Source organism: Oreochromis niloticus, linkage group LG9 (assembly GCF_001858045.2).
Source record: "Oreochromis niloticus isolate F11D_XX linkage group LG9, O_niloticus_UMD_NMBU, whole genome shotgun sequence".
NCBI lineage: Eukaryota > Metazoa > Chordata > Actinopteri > Cichliformes > Cichlidae > Oreochromis > Oreochromis niloticus.
In genome coordinates this window covers 2,189,452-2,209,128 of record NC_031974.2, presented here as the reverse complement: position 1 = coordinate 2,209,128, position 19,677 = coordinate 2,189,452, and the positions used below count along the sequence as shown (strand labels likewise).

Here is a 19,677-nt window from a genome sequence, read left to right as displayed (position 1 = left end):
GGAACTTGAAATGCAAAATATGCAAATTAACTCTGTCCCTCTGTCTGTGTGTCTGTCTGTGCGCCTCAGCGTGCTTCAGTGTTGAAGGATGGACAGGGAGCTGGTTCGGCAGAGCCAATCAGATCACGGCGAGGCCACCAATGGAGCGAGCCCTCCGACCGCCACCGAATCCTCCACCACCCCTACGACCCCCACCCCTCCTCGGCTCACCCCCAACCCCATGCTCCTGGACTCCCCCACACCCTCGCTGACACCCACCACCTCCTCCCCTCCCCCGCCTCTCACTCCCGCTCCCTCCATCACCACAAACCATGGACCAAAGGCGGCAGCAGCAACGGCCGGCGCTCCGTCTCCTCACGTCCTCGTCCCGACTCCCCCTAAACTTACCTCCACCCCTGCCCCCACCCTCCGCACGTACTCCCGCCACAACCATTCTTCCAAAATTTCTCCCTCCATGCAAACCTCCCCTTCCTCCTCCCTTCTTCCTCCCCCTTCGTCCTCCTCCTCTCCTGTTGTAGCGACTGCTCCTTCACCACTCCTCTCATCCTCTCCAACTTCTTCTGCAACGCACAACAGCACCACCATGTCTACCAAGATCTCCACCAGCCTGACCAACGGGAGCACTAGGGTCCTCTCCGCAACCTCAACGCCAATCACACCGTTTCACACACCAGCCAGTCCACCTGGCAGACAGGTAAAGGTCACACACTGACCTCCAGAAACACTTGGAGACACATTTGTGCCCTGGAGTTTGTCCAGTTTGTCTTATTGTAATTTTGCTCATTAAACCATATCTGTGTTCATACATTGCACCCATTCAGTATAAGGACGCAGGTCTCCACCCTCTCATGCACAAATGGCCACGTCCAAGAATCCCACCATGACAGTGGCTAGAACGTTAACTTTGAGGCTTCCAAAAGAAAACCTATGGATGCCATCTTTTATGCACAGTCTACGGGTTGCATAAGGAGGAGGCCACATACTGGCTGTATTCATGAGACTGACAGCAGTCATTCAACAGGCTGATAACATTAGGATCAAATGTTTTTTAGCTTGAACTTGAACTTATTTAAACGATCCCTTCTCTGTGCGGTAAATGAATTGTGAAATAAAAAATGTCATATAGGCTTTTACAAGTGCAAAAAAAGAGGACGGTTGGTCACCCTAATAAAACACCTTAAACTCATCCCTGCACTAATGATGTTTACTTATACCGCCATTTTTACAGAACGCACAGCGAAGATTAAAATCACAGTTTTTCCTCTGTGGATTTTGTGCACAGGTGCTTCTCTGAAGCAAATCAGCTGAGAAACTGAGCGGTTTTTGCTTTTCTTACTCCAACTGTGGCAGACTGGTGACAGTTATGCCTGATATGAAGCATCAGTCTGCACATTTTGAAGCAGCCACAGATTTTTTTAGGATCCAGAAGTGATGATTTTTGGATGTAAGGGTGGAGGGCTAAGTTGATAGCTAGTGCTAGTGCTAGCTTTGTTAGCAAGCTTCATCCATAAACTGTAGCAGGTGCAACTTCTGTACGACGCAGCAAGCTACAGTAAATAAAAATGCTTGTTTAGACTCAGCAGAGGTGATGTCACTCAAAGCAGCCCGCCTCACATGCAGCACATGACAGTCAGCCGGCTTAAATGACTGAATCTGTATTTTATTCATATTTCTGTAACACGAGGTGTGTGAGAATCTTTTAAGCTGAGTTTCATTAAACGGGAAATGTTGAAATAACTGTTGAAAGTGACAGCTGACCTTTCAGGACCTGAACAAACGGATCTGATTTAACAAGAAAGATGGAGTGTGAATAATCTAAATATAAGAATGACAGACAGCTCGTTAGATGAAGCCTCGGACCTTTCACCTGTCAGGCTCCATCTGGGTCAGTCTTTGACTGTTTGGGGTTACAGTTTCCTCTTTGTTTGCTTTCATCTGAGTGTGTTTCACATCCTTACACTCGGGTCTCACTCTCTGTTAATTCAGTGAGTAAACAGGCTGAACTGTGAGCGAGCCACAGAGACGCTTGCGTTCACACTCTGTACGCAGGCGTTGCTGCATTCGATACAAAAAGCTGCACAGTCTGCGGTTCCTCATGTTAGAGCTTTTAAAAACATGAGCTTGAGATGAGCACGAAATCATGAACTTCAAGCCCGGCTTCAATGAAGCTGTTCTCAGAACTTTTTATTAGCTGGATGTCAGCAACAGAAAAGGACAGTTACTGATACCTGATGGCCACCGCTGCAGATTTTAAATGAAACAATCGACTGATTGTGATTGAAGTTCAGACTTTCCGCTTTAATTCAAAGGGCTCAACAGAAGTAAGTTTGTGTCTTCCTTCCTTTAGTAACTGAAAAGCTGCTGTGCTGGGTTGAGATCAGGTGCCCGATGTGGCCATTGAAGAGTATCACGTTTCTCTGCACTGGGTCGCTTTTGTGTTTCGGCTCATTGTCCGTCTGCACTCTGATGCTCTGTCCGATCAGTCCTGCAGCGTTTGTCTGAATCGGAGCAGAGATTACAGCCCTGTACACTTCACGGCTCATCCCGCTGCTTCTATCAGCACTCGCATCATCAGTAAACACTCGTGACCTGCTTCCACTGCCAGCCGTGCGCTTTCTCTGGTAAAGTCTAATCTGGCTCCTGTTCTTGAGTGTAACCAGTGGTTTGCACCCTGTTGGTGTAAAACCTGTGACGATGATCCTCTCTCAGAGTAATCTGTGGTCTTTAAGGTCTTGTAGTGTTGCTGAGCTGGGCAATGCTTTCCTGCTTTTTAAGAATGCACCAGATTGTTGATTTTTTTGTTTCTGTCTGATGGGTTTATTTGGTTTATTTGGACTTCTCAGTCGAGTGATGGCCTGTTTGTCTTGCACTGACATTTATTTGGACCTCGTGTTGAGAAATCCTCTGAAAAAGCAAACAAATGCAAATTCAATACTTGCATTTGGTGGCCATGAAAACACATTAAACAGTTGTCTAATGAATTTTGAGCCTCTGAAAATGGGCGACTGTGTATTAAAATAGTTCCTAAACATTTGAGGGAATACTTTTATTAAACCCCTTTAATTAAAGCTGAAAGTCTGAAATTCTGATTTAAAATCCACTCCATCGCCCAAAAAAGTGCCAAACTGTTACTAACAACAAATTTTACAAACCAGTATTTCAAGTCTTTAAAATTAAACCTGAAGCTATGAGATTAAAAGAACTATAAACAGATGTGAGCTGACTGGTGGAGAGAGTTTGTTGTGCTAATGAAGATGTCGACCAAGAAAGTGAATAATCTGCTTGTGGATGAAGCCGTTCATTGTTAAAGTATGAATTTAGTGGGTTTTTGTTGAAAAGAAGCATTAAAAATTCAACATTTTCATTGTTTACTTTTTTGGTTTTCACCCTCTACACACACACGTGCACACACACACCCAAACACACACTCGTGACTGCTTTGCTATTCGAGGAAATATCACTGCCCTAATTGCTTCCCTTTGTTCCAGGTATCACAGACTCCTGTGGGCACACCTGGTCTTGTGCGAGCCAATCAGAACCCCTCCCCTGTCAGGCATCCCAAGGTATCCCAGCAGACATTGCTCCTTGGGAAAGGTCTCAAAGGGTCGGGCCAAGACCAAGTGTTGCTTAGAGCTCAGATGGTAAACGCACACGCGCAGACACACACACACACTTTCATATATTTCCACATGCATTCTGTTCGGCTGCTGACAGTGAACAGGACAGAGCGTGCAGCTGCAGAAAGGATGACGAGTATTAAAATGAGCCAGTTTGAGGGTTAGAGTGACTTTAATGCTACAAGCAAATCTGAAAACACACGTTTTTAGATGTGTTTCATTTAAAAGGTTTCAAAGCAGAAATTTCTCTGAATACTAAACAAACACAGACACAGTGTAAATGATATTAAATGCACTGTTCTGCACCAAAAACCTTGTGATTTGAAACTGTCTGAAAACACAGAGGGGTTGACTATGAAGCAACTTCAGCAGGTTAAGGTTGTGTTGAGCTTAAAGTCAGACTTTTAAGTGTTACAGAGGTGCTTTACCTGGCTCAATCACCATGGTAACTGATGATGAACATGTAACCTGTTTGAGATTATGTGTTCTTGTTAGTTAGCAGCACATTTTCCCCAAATCTTTGATTTACAGTAGGGAGTACACATTATACACTCAGAGGCCACTTCATTAGGTACACTTTGCTAGTACGATGTTGAACTCCATTATCCTGCTGAAAGTAACCTTTGGAAGATGGATACACTGTGGCAATAAGGGGATGGACACGTTCAGCAACAACAGATAGCATCATTTAAACACCACAGCCTAAGAGGCCCACCAGCAGTATGAACAGCTGATACGAAGCTTCATGTTGTTTAAGCCAAATTCTGACACTACAGTCTTAATGTTGCAGAAGTCGAGACTCATCAGACCAGGAAACATGTTTCCAGTCTTCTGTTGTCCAGTCTTGGTGAGCCTGTGTGAACTGTAGCCTCAGTTTTCTCTTCTTAGCTGACAGAAAGGACACTCGGTGCGGTCTTCTGCTGCAGCACCTTCATGCTTTGCAGCATACTTTATCCTTACAATAATCACAAAGTTGCTGTAACAGTACATTCAACAGCTGCAGCTCTCCCACTGCCAGCCGTACACATCACCACCAACAACCACTAATGACAACAGCACAGCCTTTTATACTGGTGTGATTGCAGATGTGGCGCAGGTGCGTCCATCTCACCTGCAGCAGCATCGCAGACCACACCTCCCCACACAGTGGTTATTTGAGTTACTGATCTCTTGAAGCCATTCTCCTCCGATGTCTGACATCAGCGAGGCACATTTCACCCAGAGGGCTGCTGCTCACTGGATTTTTTCTTTTTTGGTTATGTTGGAAAATCCCAGCAGATCCTGAAATATTCCGACCATCCCGTCCGGCACCAACAACCTCATCACATTCAGAGTCACTTAAATCACCTTTTTTTCCACAAGCTCAGCTTTAACTTCATCATGTCGTCTCGACCGTGTCTACATGCCGAAATGCGTCGAGTTGCTGCCCTGTGATTGGCTGACTGGATAGTTGCATGCATGTAGCTAGTACCTGACTCCTACCACTAAGTTAAGCAATACATATATTTGTGTTTCATTGTCACTGACATTTGCATGTCAGAAATACACAAATATATCTGTTTTCATCCTTGAGCCGAGCTCTAACTCTCACACAGCTGCAACTGCAGTTACTAAGAACAAGAGTGAAAACAGGGTCAAGGTTTCAGAGCTGTGCCGTGCAGCCGCCATGGTAGAAAGAAGCGAACAATAAGATAAAGACATGAACTCATGAATTCACAGCTTTAATGATTTTCTGTCTTATTTGCATCATCAGTGTTTCACATACTGAATCTTTGTAGACCTCTGTCACCTCCTCTGATCATGTCTCTGATGGCAGATGGTGGTGCTCAGCTAAAGAAGAGTCAAACTGAGCCTGACTTAACAGACAGTTGATGATCAACATCGAAATACCAGTTATCTCTGAGCAGGCGCTGTACAACAAAACGTCTGGCTATGTTGAAACCCTTCATACTATACCCCTCAGCTGCAGTTATGACAGAAACAAAGTAAACTCTGTTTCTCAGTAAAGAACGATCCCCAAATATTCCAAGTATTCAAGTATAGAAAGAGCAAAGCAGCTTGATTGTGATGTGATGAAGTGATGAGCTCAAAACTATAAATCTGTGAAAAAGATCAAATCGGCATTATTGACATCATGGCAGAAATGTTTCTATAGAGTCTGATTATTTGCACAGAAACCTGTTTGAGACTAAAGGTTATTTATCTGTTCATAAAAGTTCTTTTAACAGTGAAATATTAAACCATGGTTAATCTCACAAGTCATTTCCACCTCTCTATATCTGCCACTTCGATTTAAAAGACTATAATATGTTGTAAAAATGTCTAAATCTGTTTAACACTGAGAAACATTTAATCTGAAGGATATGTCTTGCGGTTGTATTAATCCACCGTAGAAAATAGTCCCCAGCAAATTCACAGTTTCCTCGTTTGAGGGTTAAAATCTGATGCTGATCCGTTTTAAAAAGTAACCATCCTTTATGTTTACAGGTGTTTTATTAGGTCATTAAAAGGAAGCAAAGGGCAAGAAGATGCTTCAGTTGTGTCGCACACAAACATCTGTGCTTGAGTCCTGCTCTCCTCTGTTCATCTCCTCCTTCACTTGTTTCCTCCTTTTTCTCCTGCAGCTGATTCTTACATCTGCTATGCGGCCGCCCCAGCCGTGCTCCTCCTCTTCCTCCTCCTCTTCTTCCACTTCTCCTCCTTCCTCTAACCCCGCCTCGGCTCAGGTGAGCAGCCGAGCAAATGTCTTCACATGCACGTGAATGCATCTTTTCGAACTGACCTTAGACGGTAAACGCAAAAAGCTGACTTCTTTACACAGTCGTCTGATACACACAAAGCACAGCACGCACAGCGAGCAAGCGCGAGGTGCTGCCCCTCCGTAATCCTCCAGAGGTTGGCCAATCACAAGAAAGCTCCCTTGTAGGAAGGAGGGGTCTTAAAGAGCCAGGAGGGTCACGCCATATAGAACCAAATTTGTGAAATCTTCCCAGCTGACCTCCTCAGAAAGAGCTGCTTTCTTTCAGTAACTCTCAGTCATTTAATGAAGCAGTGCAAAATTTTGCATTTTTAGCATGTTTGAGTCTCCATAACTACATAAGTACAGGAGACGCACACGTGAAAAACACATTCAAGCTGTGGTAAAAACTGCCTTCCAGTCCATTTTACACCCAGTCCCAGTGTCGCAATCTAAAAGCAGAGTCTGGTTTCTTTGAGCAGCTGTGAACATGCGTATCACGGCGCTCGTATCCTGGATGTTTGATCTGTTTTCTGATCATTCACTGCAGAAAACTACAAAATGCTTTATGGGAAAACTTTCAAGGGTTATGTCACCGTGTGATATACGTGCCAGCTCAACAAGTTCTAGTATATGAAAGATAACCAGGCTCAACTACTACCCATAATTCCTTGTGGGTGAAATACATTTCTTTCATACGTTGACTGTAACAGACGGCTGTGACATAGAAACCAAAAGTCTTTGAAGGACTGGGATCAGGATCAGTGGACGATCTCTCCACAGTTGGTCCTGAGACCCACATCCAGAGTTTAACAAGAGAAAATGTGTTTTTGTTGGTATTGTTATTGTATTTCTTATTTTTATCTTACAAACAATCAGAAAATGTCAGACGATTAAGACTAAATCTACTTTAGAGAGAGCTTTTTTTTCTGCTGCCTCTAACATACCCGCTCTCCCTGGTAACAGTTGCTAAGCTGTGATTGGCTAGCCAACACCTTCGTGGGATCTAACTGAACATCTTTGTGTCCCTTCCAGCTCCAGAGTCTCACCTTGAGGCCTCCTCCCCCCGGGACTCTCGCAATCCCTCCTTCCCTACGCCTCAAGCCCAGCGCCACGGCCCCGCCTCCCCTCACTCGACCTCAAGCCCCCCTCTTCCCAATTCTCAAGCCGCGACCTCAGTCCAGCACCACGGCAACGGAGTGCCCAACCACGCCCAGCCGCCACCTCGCCGTGCCTCCTCCAAGTAGGTCCCTGAAGGGTGTGATGAGGCTGGATGAGCATGCTCCTCCATGTGAGGGTCTTAAATCTAGTGATTAATAATTATCATTAAATGATTATAATTCTACACTTTCAGTCAGCTGATGCTGTGTTTGCAGCTTACCTGAATGGGGCTTGTTACCAGAGCTTTTATTTATATTTGATTCTGTCCTACTGTTTTTAAAAATAAAGTTTATTGGTAGGATCCAGCTCTCACCCTGACAGTGACTAACCAGGGGGACTGGAGGGAGGTGTGTGTCAGATTTTCAAAATAAAAGCCATCAGTTTCTAAGTGGAAGACCAGTATGCTTTAAAAATTACAACAGTTGCTGCAAGGCCCTTTATATTGTAAAGTAGAGACCCTACAATAATACAGAGAAGCCTGAGCAATGAGTCAAATCTCTGTGAGCAAGCACTTGGGGATAGTGGGAAGGAAAAACTCCCTTTTAACAGGAAAAAAACAGTCTCAGGAACGGGCAACCATCTGCTGCAACCGGTTCGAGGTGAAGAAAGGATAAAAACACAAAATAAAAGCCTCAAATTACATATTGGATGTTATCAACACGGTGAAACTTTCAAAATAAAAGCCTGCAGTTTAAAGCCTTCTGACAACTCTCTCCAGCTGTTTTGGCAGCAAGCCACAGTCTGGTGTTAGCAACAATCCCACTGACATTTAGTGAGAAATTGCGTCGTTTAATTTTTTTCTACAAGCAGCGAGTAAACCAAAAATATTTTTTTTGTATCAAAATTAGCCTTCTCTACTTTCAATCATTTTTTGCCTTCAGTTTTTAAAGAATTACATTTTTAAATAGATATTTTTCTTTATTTACTATTTAAATTTGGATTACTTTCTGCTTCCTGAATGATTTTACTTCTTTCAGGCTCGTAAAAAAAGGAAAGGACAAACTTATTGCATTTAGCTGTTCAGACCTTTCTTCAGCTGCACTGGTGTGGTCCTGTGTACAGTTTCATTTCAGTGACTTATGAACCAAATAATTCCGCTCTATTACCCGGAGACATCAGAGAGCTTCAGTTTACCCTCACAGAACACTGGAACAAGTCCATTTTCAGCATGTTTGCCGTCATTGTCTGCAACTGAACTCATAAATCAGTGGAAGAAAACTGCACTGTGCTGCAGAACAAAGTAAATTGAATCATGGGTCTTGATATATTTTCCAGCCTTGAGACATGAAAATTAGAAAACAAAAAACATAATAAAATTTGCCTTTGATAATCTAAATATTTGAGCGTTTGTGGAGCCACTGAAAGGAAATGTTTAAATCTTAGATGTGAGAAAGTCGAAGAGCTTTTCAGCCAACACCCTGAATCCTCTGAGCCTCCTGTGCATCAGCAGATTGCAGTGAAGCACATGAGAATTAAACAATCATAACATGCACGAATGGCCAGTGGAAGAATTGCAGTCTCTCATTTATCAGATGATTTATTAGTCATATCCATCCCTCATTGTTTAATGGTTTCCTCTTCATGCTCGTCTCCCACAGCTCTCTATTCTCCGGTTCGAGCCGTCCCTCTGAGACCCAGACTTCACTCTCCTAACGGTCACAGAGCGGTATCACCTCGACAGACCTCTGCCCTCCAACCAATCGCTGCTGCTCCCTCCAGCCAGGCGTCTCCCATCAGCAGGCCGCTGGCTGGACTGAAGAGCTGTCCGTTAAGTCACAGCCCGGTATCTGTCTCCAACGCTCTGTCAGCTGCGCCGCATTTTGAGCGCTCGTTGTCTGCAGCGAAGCAGCTTCAGATCATCGCCCTCTCTTCGGGTCGCCAGCCACAGCCGGGAACGTACACGCATGCTTCGGTGCAGCCGCCGTCTCCAGCTGCAGAGTCGCCTGAGGTTTCCGCCCAATCAAAGAGGACTTTGAGCACCGAAGACGTCCTTCCTCCTCCTTTAAACCCCTCGTTGCCAAAAACCACCTCTCCTCTGCCCTCACCTCCATCCCTTCTGAGTCCAGCCTCTCCGCAGAGTCAAGCTGAGCCCCAGCCGCAAAATCTGACCCAGAAGGTGGAGGTAAAGGAGGCTGAGGAGCAGAGAAAGAGAGCTACGGCTGTGAGACAGGAAGTCAAAGATGAGGAAAGCGTCGCTAAAGACCTGAGGGTGGAGAAAGATGACCAAAGAGAGAAAGTGAAGGAGGAGGAGCCCAGTGAGGAGCAAATCAGTCAGGAGGTGCAGGAAGTTAGCCCAGAGGAAGATCAAATGGAAGTGACAGAGGAAGGCCAAAGTGACAGAGAGAGGAGAGAGGAAGGCAAGGACAAGAAGATGGAGGAGGAAGAGGAAGGAGAGACTCCAATGGACCAGTCTGAGAACCAGACTGCACAGCTTCCCCATCAGTACCACAACACAGACCCTATCCCGACACCTGATTCTGTTAAAGACTCCACTGTGGACTTGAAACCCATCACGGGTCTCATTTCAAGTCCAGTTCCAGTCCAAACTCCAGCACCAGTCCCGGTACCAGAGCCGGCTCCAGTCCCTGAAGCCTCTGCCCAGAGTCAGAGACTGCCGGAGCCTCTGAAAGACCTTCAACCCGTTAGCCAGGAGGACTTCTGTGAGAACATGTCAACCCAGTCCGACAATCAGTCAGGTACCTTCAACAGCTCATACTCAGCAACACTTAATGCTTATATCTGTGTGTTTGCATGAGGCTTTACATTAAGGCTGTCAGGTTGAAGGAGCATTTAAAAGCTGATCAAATTTAATTTTCCACACCAACAACAACTTCATCTGTCCGAGCTTCTGCTCCCACACGAATGATTAGTTGTTATTACTCCACTTGTGTTGGAGAAGCCACACATGGTCGGAGCACAGTGTGCAGCACAGTCACAACACACTGGAAAGCAGCCAGCTACAGTTTCTGATGCTTCATGCCAAATACAAAGTAATTAAACTGTTGAGCAAACTGTCTTTACGGGACATCTGCCAGGAATAATTGATGCAGTAATAGTGGTGCAATAAGGACTCGCTGGTACCTGCTGCTCACTGCTGAACGTTAGTGTTCTGGTTTGTTTTCAACTGTAACTTAACAGAATGAATACTCCATTTTCAAAACATGTTCATTGCAATTTTCAATCAACCGTTTTTTCTTTCTCTGCTCCTCACAGCGTTGTCCAGCCTCTCCTCCCAGTCTCCCCCCTCCTCACCCATCATCACCCCTTCGGCAGAAAACCCTCCTCCTCTCCTCCCGGCACAGACCGCCCTCCCGACTGACCTCAGCCTATCACAGCATGAGCCAGTGAAGGTGGACAAAGCAGACGGTGAGCCGCAGCCCCCCACGGAAACTGAGGCAGAGCCTCTTGGCCAATTGGAGGACGAGTCAGAGAGCTTCAGCCAATCACTGAGCAGCCCCTGGGAGCCAAGGACGTGGCCTGAGGGACGGCAGGTTCTCACCCACCTGGTGGAGGGATTTGTCATCCAGGAGGGGCTCCAACCGTTTCCTGTAAGGAGACGTTTGTTTTACATCACAAAGGCAGAAAAAATGAGGCTACAGTTAGAATTTTAGTTATTGATGCTTTTAATCTGAAATAAGTGGCTGTTTAATCTCCTCAGGTTTATTTAAGCATTTCTGAAATAAGTTGTGGTTTAGCTGACAGTTTAATCTGTGTTTTACAGTAATTCACCTTTTCTTGGGTTTCCCTTTCTTTCAGATGTCAGAGGTCAAATATTACAATTTTGTTACTAAAGTGGGGAAAAAAAAACTGAACTTTTCTCATGTATAAAAGTAGAATAAATTATGGGTGGATGTAAATGGATTCCCTCCTCACTGCTATTACCTTTTCAGCCACAGGCTCTCGCAATGCATTTATACTCACCTTATTTCTGTCGTCCAGGTGAACCGCTCATCCCTGCTGGTTCCAGAGCAGGTGCCCAAACCGCAGGAAGTGAATGGGACCAATGGGAAAGCGGCGCTGCCTGTAACGGAAACGATCAAACAAACTGAACACTCCACAGATTCAGAAGAAGAGGAGGGAGGAGACACGGACGATACTGGGAGCAGTAAGAAGCAGTTTAACTTAAAACTTCTCAATGCATGAAATTCTTGTTGATAAGAGCTGCAGAATAGACCAGCGGCGCCCACATCATGCAGTACTGTCACCAAATCAGCAACAAAGATTCATCCAAGAAAGCTCAAATGTACAAAACAGAAGCAGGTGACAATTTCTCATTTATGGTGCATTCAAGGACTGTCTGAGATTCCAGTAGAAACACAAGGAGCCATTTGTAAGAGAATTATTTTGCCATTCAGCACAAACATTATTCATGGTTTGAGCTTTTCTCTCATTATTTAAAAAAACAATCTTAAATTTAAAATTTTTGCAAGAGTAGCTGCAAAGGCAGAGACCACCCTGACTTTATTCTGATGTAAAACCAGTTATTTTGTTCTGGGTTCCTGAAGTATGACAGAAACCACTCGGTTCAGAAAAGAGCGACAAGGTTTACTCCCAGGAGAGTTTCAGTGGGTTAAAAGTTAAAACAACCAAAACATGGGGAAGTTGCACACAAATCATCTCTAGGTTTAAAGGCATCAAACTTTTTTCCACATCTTTCAGACAGGTCTGCAGTGTGGTGTTAAGTTTTCTCACTCAAAAGAGCATCAGCAGGCCCGTGGTGATATCTACAGTCAGTGTCTGTATGATGCTCAGTGAGACAAGCTTAGGATCACCACTCTCACAGCAGCTATAACTGTGAAGTGAAATGACAACTGTACTTGATTAAAATCACACAAAACTCCCTCGGGTGGAATAGATGGAACAAAAACATGCAAATCAAACCGTTCGAAGTTCTAAGAAATAGGAATGTTTTGTCCAGCTGTGGCAGGAGAGGCTGCTTTGCATGATGTGTCCCTACAGCTGTTATCATGATGACACCGAGGGGGAACGCAGTATGGAAAACAATAGCAAAGGGACTGCGTAGTATCACTGATATCATCCTCACAGAGTCCACATGTAATGCTGGGCACTGTGGGCTGTCAGGAAACCAGCGAGCTGAAAAATAAACATTTAATATGATTTGTAATGATTCAGTGTGAACAGGGAACATATTTCGCTGACGATATCAAGCTGTATGCATAACCTGCAGAGATACCTGCTAATGAGGCCTAAGAGACTAAAGGTTGGACTAAATTTGCCCTCAGAGGAAATTATTCAGAGAACTAGAGTTACAGCCAGTGTTTTTGCAGAACCACTTTTAACAAATCATTTATATGCCCTTTGAGCTTAATTAACAATTAAAATACTAACTAAAGCAAACAGTTCAGATGTCTTTAATCAGCTAAGGGTCACATTAATAAAAGTTAATACATATATATGAGTCCTTGTTTCTACTTTCTACTTGGCGGTTATGCCTGGAGAAACAGTGAAACAACAGAGTGAGAACTTTTAGTTGTTGTTCTGAGAAGTTGTTCTTCATTTTGAGGGACATTTTTCATGTTTCTCTGCTAACAGTTACCATGTAAACCTTCTGCGTGTCAAACACTCACCTCAGAGGTTTGCAGTTTGTAACCCAGTTTGAATTAACTGCACTTGTTTCCAAAGAAGAGTGCACCGAGTATAAATCAATACAAAGGTGCTCATTTCATAAGCACAGTGACTTATGGGATGTGAAGTGCTGGAGCTTCACAGGTATGTTTGTTGTAGTTTCTAACATTTTCTAATACAGAGACGCCAGAAAAGGTTTATTTGCCATCTCAGCATAAATAACTTTGGTCTTAGTTTTGTTGAATCAAATTCAAAGTAACGTCCTCTAACATCAAAGATCTGACAAACGCTGCTTTACTTTAAATGAATTTGCTTCTTAATGAAAGTCCTCCTTTGGCATTACAAACCTTTCAGTCGTATTCTTTCACCTGCAGCTGTGAGACTTTAAATCATCTGAGAGCGGAACTTAAAACTGACTGAATAAAAACATAACTCAGAGCAGAGTTCTTGCAGTTTTTATATAAGATTAGTAAGTTTAATGTTAAATGAAAATAAATTAGGCTTAAAGAAAATATTTAAACAGGGTTTCTCATGGCTGCACACCAAACAAGGACAAAGTCTTTACATGTTCACTAAAAACGGTGAGAGATCTTCCATTTCTTGTCTTGAACGCAGCGATTGGTCCGCGGGGTCTAAGAAGTAAACCACTGTCAAAACATGGAGTTAAACCGGAGTTTCTGCATTGTGGCACAGCCTCTGCCCACCACTGTAAACCTGTCCCGTCATGTTCTGGACCTGCGGGTCTAAACTAGAAAGCAAGTTCAACACAGCGTATTTGGCTTCTGTTATCTTAAACATCAACAAGCAAGCTAAGCTGTCACATGAAAGTGGTTTTAACAGTCTTAACCATTCACCTGCAGCACAGGGGCTGATTTAACACATGAAGATGTGAAAGATAACAGGCGAAACACTAAATACAAGCTGAGAGCAGCCCTGGGACTGTGCAGTGAAAGTGTGTGTGAGAGGTCTACAGGGTCTAAGAAGTTAACCACTTTTAATACCCTGAAAACTCGGCGGTAAACCCGAAGTTTACCCCACACATCCCCAAATCCTGCTCTGCTCACGTCTGTCACTCTGCTGCTGATGTGGTAAATGTGGGAGCTGTTTATCTTCTAAACAAGCAGTGGAAACCGTCACTCTGTGACGACTCTTTCTCAGCTTCGCCTTCTCTCATTCGACTGTGTCTGTGTCACTCTCACAGGGTCGGGCCACAGAGACCGAACGGTGCTGCACTGCCAGTTCTGTGGGAAGAGGGGCCACGCACACAACTTCATGCGCTCCAAACGCTTCTGCTCCACTTCCTGTGCACGCGGGTAAGACCTCGCTTCATTGGCTTAAGCACTAAAGAGGGCAGCTGTGATGTCACGGGACCTTTAGACAGCGTAGGGGTGCTGCTGTCGCAGCAGCAGCGTGACAGGATGTGGTGTGTGTGGCCTGCGTGGAGGCGCGCAGGTGTCAGATGCAGATACGAGTGTGAATGAAAGCAGCAGAACGAGGAAACATCACCACCACGTGTCTCTGTGCTTCTCCCCTTCCTCCTCCCCCCTCAGGTTTAACGTTCGTCTGACGAAGCGTCTGCGGGCTCTCAGCGCAGGAAGCCGGTCGGAGAAGCCTCGTCCTGCCCTCAACCGGGCGGAGTCAGTCCCTGGGAAACCCCTCCTGCTGCGGCTGGTAGGGACGCTGAACTCATGAACAGCTTAAAAACAGCAAACAGAGAAGTGTTGAGATATTTTAAAGAGCCACACTCTGAAAATACTCCAACGCAAGTGAAGTTAGAGCTCCTGAAGTCCTGCACGAGCTGAATGTACTTTTGTGAATGTACACATACACAGGCTAGTATTACAGGAGGCTGATTTTCCAAATATTAAACACATTTTTGTGCTTTTATTGATCTTTGTGATGTTTATTTGATGGGTTAAGTTCCTACAAAAACACCACTCTGTGTTTGTAGTTTAATATCTTTTGTGAACTTCTTAAATTTTGTCCCTGACAAATGCTCTTAATCAGAAAAACTACAAAACACTGAAACTAAACTGAAACAAACAAACACATGAATTAAAAATACTTAGTAGTGTAAAACTACATTAGCTCAGTTAGTCATGTGCAGTGGATTTTAGATTTGGTCTTATGAAATGAGCCATTTGAAGCCATCTGTGGTTCATCTGTGGTTCAGTGACAGCCGATGGCCTTTAGAGGGCAGCAGAGGGCCAAGAGTCCAGTGAGACGAGTCAATACAGTTTAATTCAGCGGTCCCCAACCTTTTTTGCGCCACGGACCGGTTTATGCTGGACAATATTTTCACGGACCGGCCTTTAAGGTGTCGCGGATAAATACAACAAAATAAAACCAGTACCGGTACCGAAAAAAAGAAGATTTATTCATAACACACGTGAAAAGACCCAGGAAAACTGAGTTAACGATAAAAACGATAACAAAATAACGCTGAAAGCCGATAAAAACCCTGAAAACCATACATTTCACACCTGAGCCTCAACTCTCGTGGCCCGGTACCAAACGACTCACGGATCGGCACCGGGCCGAGGCCCGGGGGTTGGGGACCGCTGGTTTAATTGATTCCTCACAGTTTACCACTTCTGAAATCAGGAAACTCCACCAACAGACAGAAAACAAACACTTTTATCTTTTATGAATGGAGTCATTTTTAAGTTTTTCAGTTACACCTTCCTTGTACTGAGATGGAACTCCGTTTGAGTCGAGAACTTTCTTATAACTCCTCATCACAGATTCAACAAAGTCCTCTGAGTTGTTCGTCCATGTCAACATGATAGCATCACACAGTTTCTACATATTTATCATTCCACCACATCCCACAGGTTCTCTATTGGAGTGAGAGCTGGTGACTGTGGAGGCCATTTGAGTACAGGGAGTCATATACAAGTAACCAGTTTGAGATGATTAAGGTGGAGTATGGGGTTTAAATGATGCTGTGTTGGTGCTGCCCCACACTATCACCCCAGCAGCCTCCTGACCTGTTGATATTAGGCAGGACATTTCCTGACTTTTACATTTCTTACACAAGTTTTTGATGAGCTGGCTTGTTTCCTTTCAGCCTCGTGATCTGTGGAGCGCCGGTCAGCGTGAGAAAGATGGAAAAGAAAAAGCAGCGGCGGCAGAAGAAGACGAAGATGAAGACGATATGGTGGGAGGTGGAGGCAGGGAGGAGGAAGACGATGACGGAGGAGAGGAAGACCCCGCTGTCGCCATGACGGCTAGGATGGAGCGTCGGGCGGCACGGAGAGCGAGGAGGGCGTCGGCGCCGGCCGTGACCACTTCCACGCCTACCACCACGTTTAAGCCAGCCCCCTCGCAGTGGAGCGTGGAGGAAGTCACCGCCTTCATCCACACGCTGCCAGGTAAACATGAGCAGATGCCCCACACGTAGAGCTTCTCCCGGGACCTTTAACTCAAAACTGTGGGTTTGATTTACGCCACACTTGATGTCTTAATTGTCAGCAGGCGATGGAGGCGCGCTCACAGCTTCTTCGTTTCCCCCAAGTCCCATTAAAGGTTTCGCAAAATGCTGAAATTAACTGCTGAGTGAAGTAATGTGAAGCATACTTTCAACCACACACCGTCAGACTCAGCAGACTGCTGTGAAACATCTGGGAGAGAAACAAAACACTGAACCTCTGTTTCACAGCTAAACTGAGTATTTCACATGAGACACAGAAATGATTCTGGAGTAAACACTGTCAGGTTTTTAGGCCGTTACTAGTTTAATTGTTAGGTGGCTTTAATATTCATCACTGTCACTTTATTTCTAAGAGAAGATCAGATGTGGATCGTAGAGTTATGGAGATCTTTTCTGGTCTAAACATTTTCCAGATTAGTTTCTGTTAGAAATAAAGTGGATAAACTAATTGTTGGCCAATGATCCTGGATAAACAGTGTGAAACATGTTACTGTAACACACCAAATCTTTCTTTGTTGGGTTGTTTTTCCACAAACTCCTCCTACACGATCAGGATTTGAGGAACCAAACAGGGACTCAGGTAGAACTCAGGTAGGCTGCTGAAGGTTCTTATCAGAACCTGTATCACATATTATTTCATCATGTGGCCTAAAAACCACCTACCAGTCATTTAATTTTTGAGTTTATGAACCTTTAAAAGATTTGTTCACAGGAAAGCCACCAAAATCTAATTTGAAATGCTGTCTTTATGCGTTTTTTTATTAGCAGCCACAAAAAGTTGTAAAAACACATCATGTGTTCCCACTTCTTTAGCTAAATCTACAAAATAATCCCAAAGTTGACACGTTTGAATGCATAAAATAGCATTTTTGCACAAACAAAGTGATATTAGCCAAAATTAGGATATCTCAGCACAGTGTGCAGTGTGTCTTTAAAAAATTTGAGGATACTGGACAAGTGGAGGACAGAAGAAGAAGTGGCAGACCTAAAATACTATTGATAGAATTATGAACACAGTAAAATACCATCAGTAACATGTAATACCTAATCTTAGTCCTAGATGTCGTCGTTACAGCTATCCTCACGTATAGAAGTGAAGCATGGACAATAAACAAGGAAGCTGTAGACCACATCAGTGCAGCAGGGGTGTGGTTCATCAAGAGGATGATAAGAATATTGTACACCAAATTACTGATGAATGAAAACACCAAAAGATCTTAATATAAAAACAGCAGAGACACAAGCAAGATACTTTGGATACATTATGAGAAGAAGGGGATTGGAATGATGATGTTACACCTGGAAAATCAAAGGGACACGAATCAGAGGCAGAAGGAGAGAAACCACTGTGTGTGAGACAGAGGGTCTTGGACGACTGTGATCGCATGTAAGGAGCAGAACCATCTGAAAAGCATGACAATGATCAAAAGCACATCCAAAGCAATGGACGGAGCAGGGTGGAGTGGGTGGAGGTGAGTGTCAGGAGTGACTTGTGACAGAAGGATAGCAGCAACAGTGAAAGGGGAAAACTGCAGTTCCTCTAATGTCCACATGAGGCTCCAAAACAGAGTCAATCCCCACAGACTAAACTTTGCAGAAGTTTGGAGGTGTTTTTATTAAAATTCAAGAGTTTAGATTGTTATACATTACTAAAGTCAGGGCCATGACTACTTTCTGTGTGACTAAACAGAATCATTTGCTCAGTCTAGACACTCGGTCAGTGTTTTTAAACTCTCCGTTGCTGTTTCAGGCTGCAGTGACGTAGCGGAGGCTTTCCGGGTGCAGGAGATCGACGGCCAGGCTCTGCTGCTGCTCACCGAGGACCATCTGATGACCAGCATGAACATAAAACTGGGACCTGCTCTGAAGATCTGCGCTCACATCAATGCACTGAAAAACCAATGAGAGACAAAGACAAAGAGAAACAAATTGAGAAAAAGAGAAAGCGTGGGTTTAAAATGGAAGAGGGAAAAAAGGCAATAAAGACGCGAGGAAAAGAGAGAAATCGGCGGAAGTCAGAAGCTGACACCAAGGATGACAGAACAAAGTCACAAAAGGAGATTTGTGGGAATTTATAATTTATGAGATTATAAATCTAGGCGTGGCCTTAGCAGATGGGAACTGGATAGGAGTGCAGGAGCATGACGACACCAGAGTCCATGAGAAATTTCACCAGTTTTGGGCCCTCCGACTGTAGCAGGAGACCAGGGGGGGTTTTGTAACTTTGTGTATATTTTACATGCCGCTGGAGAGTGTACATTTGAAGCTATTTGATGAAGGATTTTGAACATTTAATATATAAAATTTGTCTATTTAGTTTTTTTAGAACGTGACGTCAACAACAAATCTATCCAGTAGCTAAACATAACCCGTGTGTGTAAAAGGAAAAAAAACAATAATGCGTAGACTTTGTAAGTGATTAATGAAAGTTTAATGTTTTATATCACTATATTCTGGACAAAGACATGTCTGTGTATTAAAAAAAGTCACTATCAGGGTAGAGGCTGGTGTCTTTAATCGTCACATTTTTATGGTATCCTGCTTGAAATTATTTAATAAATGAATAATTAATCATCAAACGATTTATTTATCTTGTTGTTTTAAATTAATTCCCAAGTAAAATACCTTTTACTAGTCCAGTGAAAGCGGTCTTTCTAACAAAAATACACATACATAAACACTCCAGAAAATCTTCGTGATCGCAGACACGTGGAGCAGATGTTCCACTGTGAGGAACAAACATTGGGCTGCCTCGTCGTGGTTTCATGGTTGAGTAAAAATGCTTTTCTACATCCATCCATTCATTCATTTCCGCCTGTCCTTTTCAGGGCGCTGGAGCCTATCCCAGCTGTCATATGGTCATTTCTTTGTTTAATAAACCTGATGAACCACTGACCTGAATCTTTCTAACAGAAAAAGCCTCCTATCACAGCGTGAACCTGTGTTGTTCCTGCACAGAAAAGGCGACTTGGCAAAGAACATTTGGTCACTAGTAAATCACAAGGTATAGAAACGGAGCTCTGAGAGATACTTTGTTACTAGCAGCCTGTCGTGAAGGCAAAATGTTTCAATTTTTTTTTTGTTGAATCTACAAAAAATGCTAAAGTTAAAGTTGGCACAGTTTCACAGTGTAGTGGTTATCA

At 43.9% G+C, this 19,677-nt stretch overlaps 1 protein-coding gene across 4 annotated transcripts in view; it reads left to right on the top strand.

Annotated features, from left to right (window-relative positions):
* Positions 1 to 19,113, top strand: part of LOC100701790 (polyhomeotic homolog 3) — a 32,715-nt gene extending 13,602 nt beyond the window's left edge. For 2 of the 4 annotated variants that reach the window (XM_025910179.1, XM_005465044.4), the window contains 11 exons: positions 70 to 694; positions 3,489 to 3,641; positions 6,242 to 6,343; positions 7,390 to 7,645; positions 9,114 to 10,211; positions 10,729 to 11,063; positions 11,455 to 11,620; positions 14,303 to 14,414; positions 14,652 to 14,772; positions 16,172 to 16,475; positions 18,285 to 19,113. In XM_025910179.1, the coding sequence (XP_025765964.1) occupies positions 89 to 694; positions 3,489 to 3,641; positions 6,242 to 6,343; positions 7,390 to 7,645; positions 9,114 to 10,211; positions 10,729 to 11,063; positions 11,455 to 11,620; positions 14,303 to 14,414; positions 14,652 to 14,772; positions 16,172 to 16,475; positions 18,285 to 18,439 (3,408 nt within the window). In that variant the 5' untranslated portion in view covers positions 70 to 88 and the 3' untranslated portion in view covers positions 18,440 to 19,113. The remainder of the gene's footprint in view (positions 1 to 69; positions 695 to 3,488; positions 3,642 to 6,241; positions 6,344 to 7,389; positions 7,646 to 9,113; positions 10,212 to 10,728; positions 11,064 to 11,454; positions 11,621 to 14,302; positions 14,415 to 14,651; positions 14,773 to 16,171; positions 16,476 to 18,284) is intronic. The other 2 variants (XM_005465045.4, XM_005465046.4) reach the window with 2 other exon arrangements.
* The last annotated feature ends 564 nt before the right edge of the window (positions 19,114 to 19,677 follow it).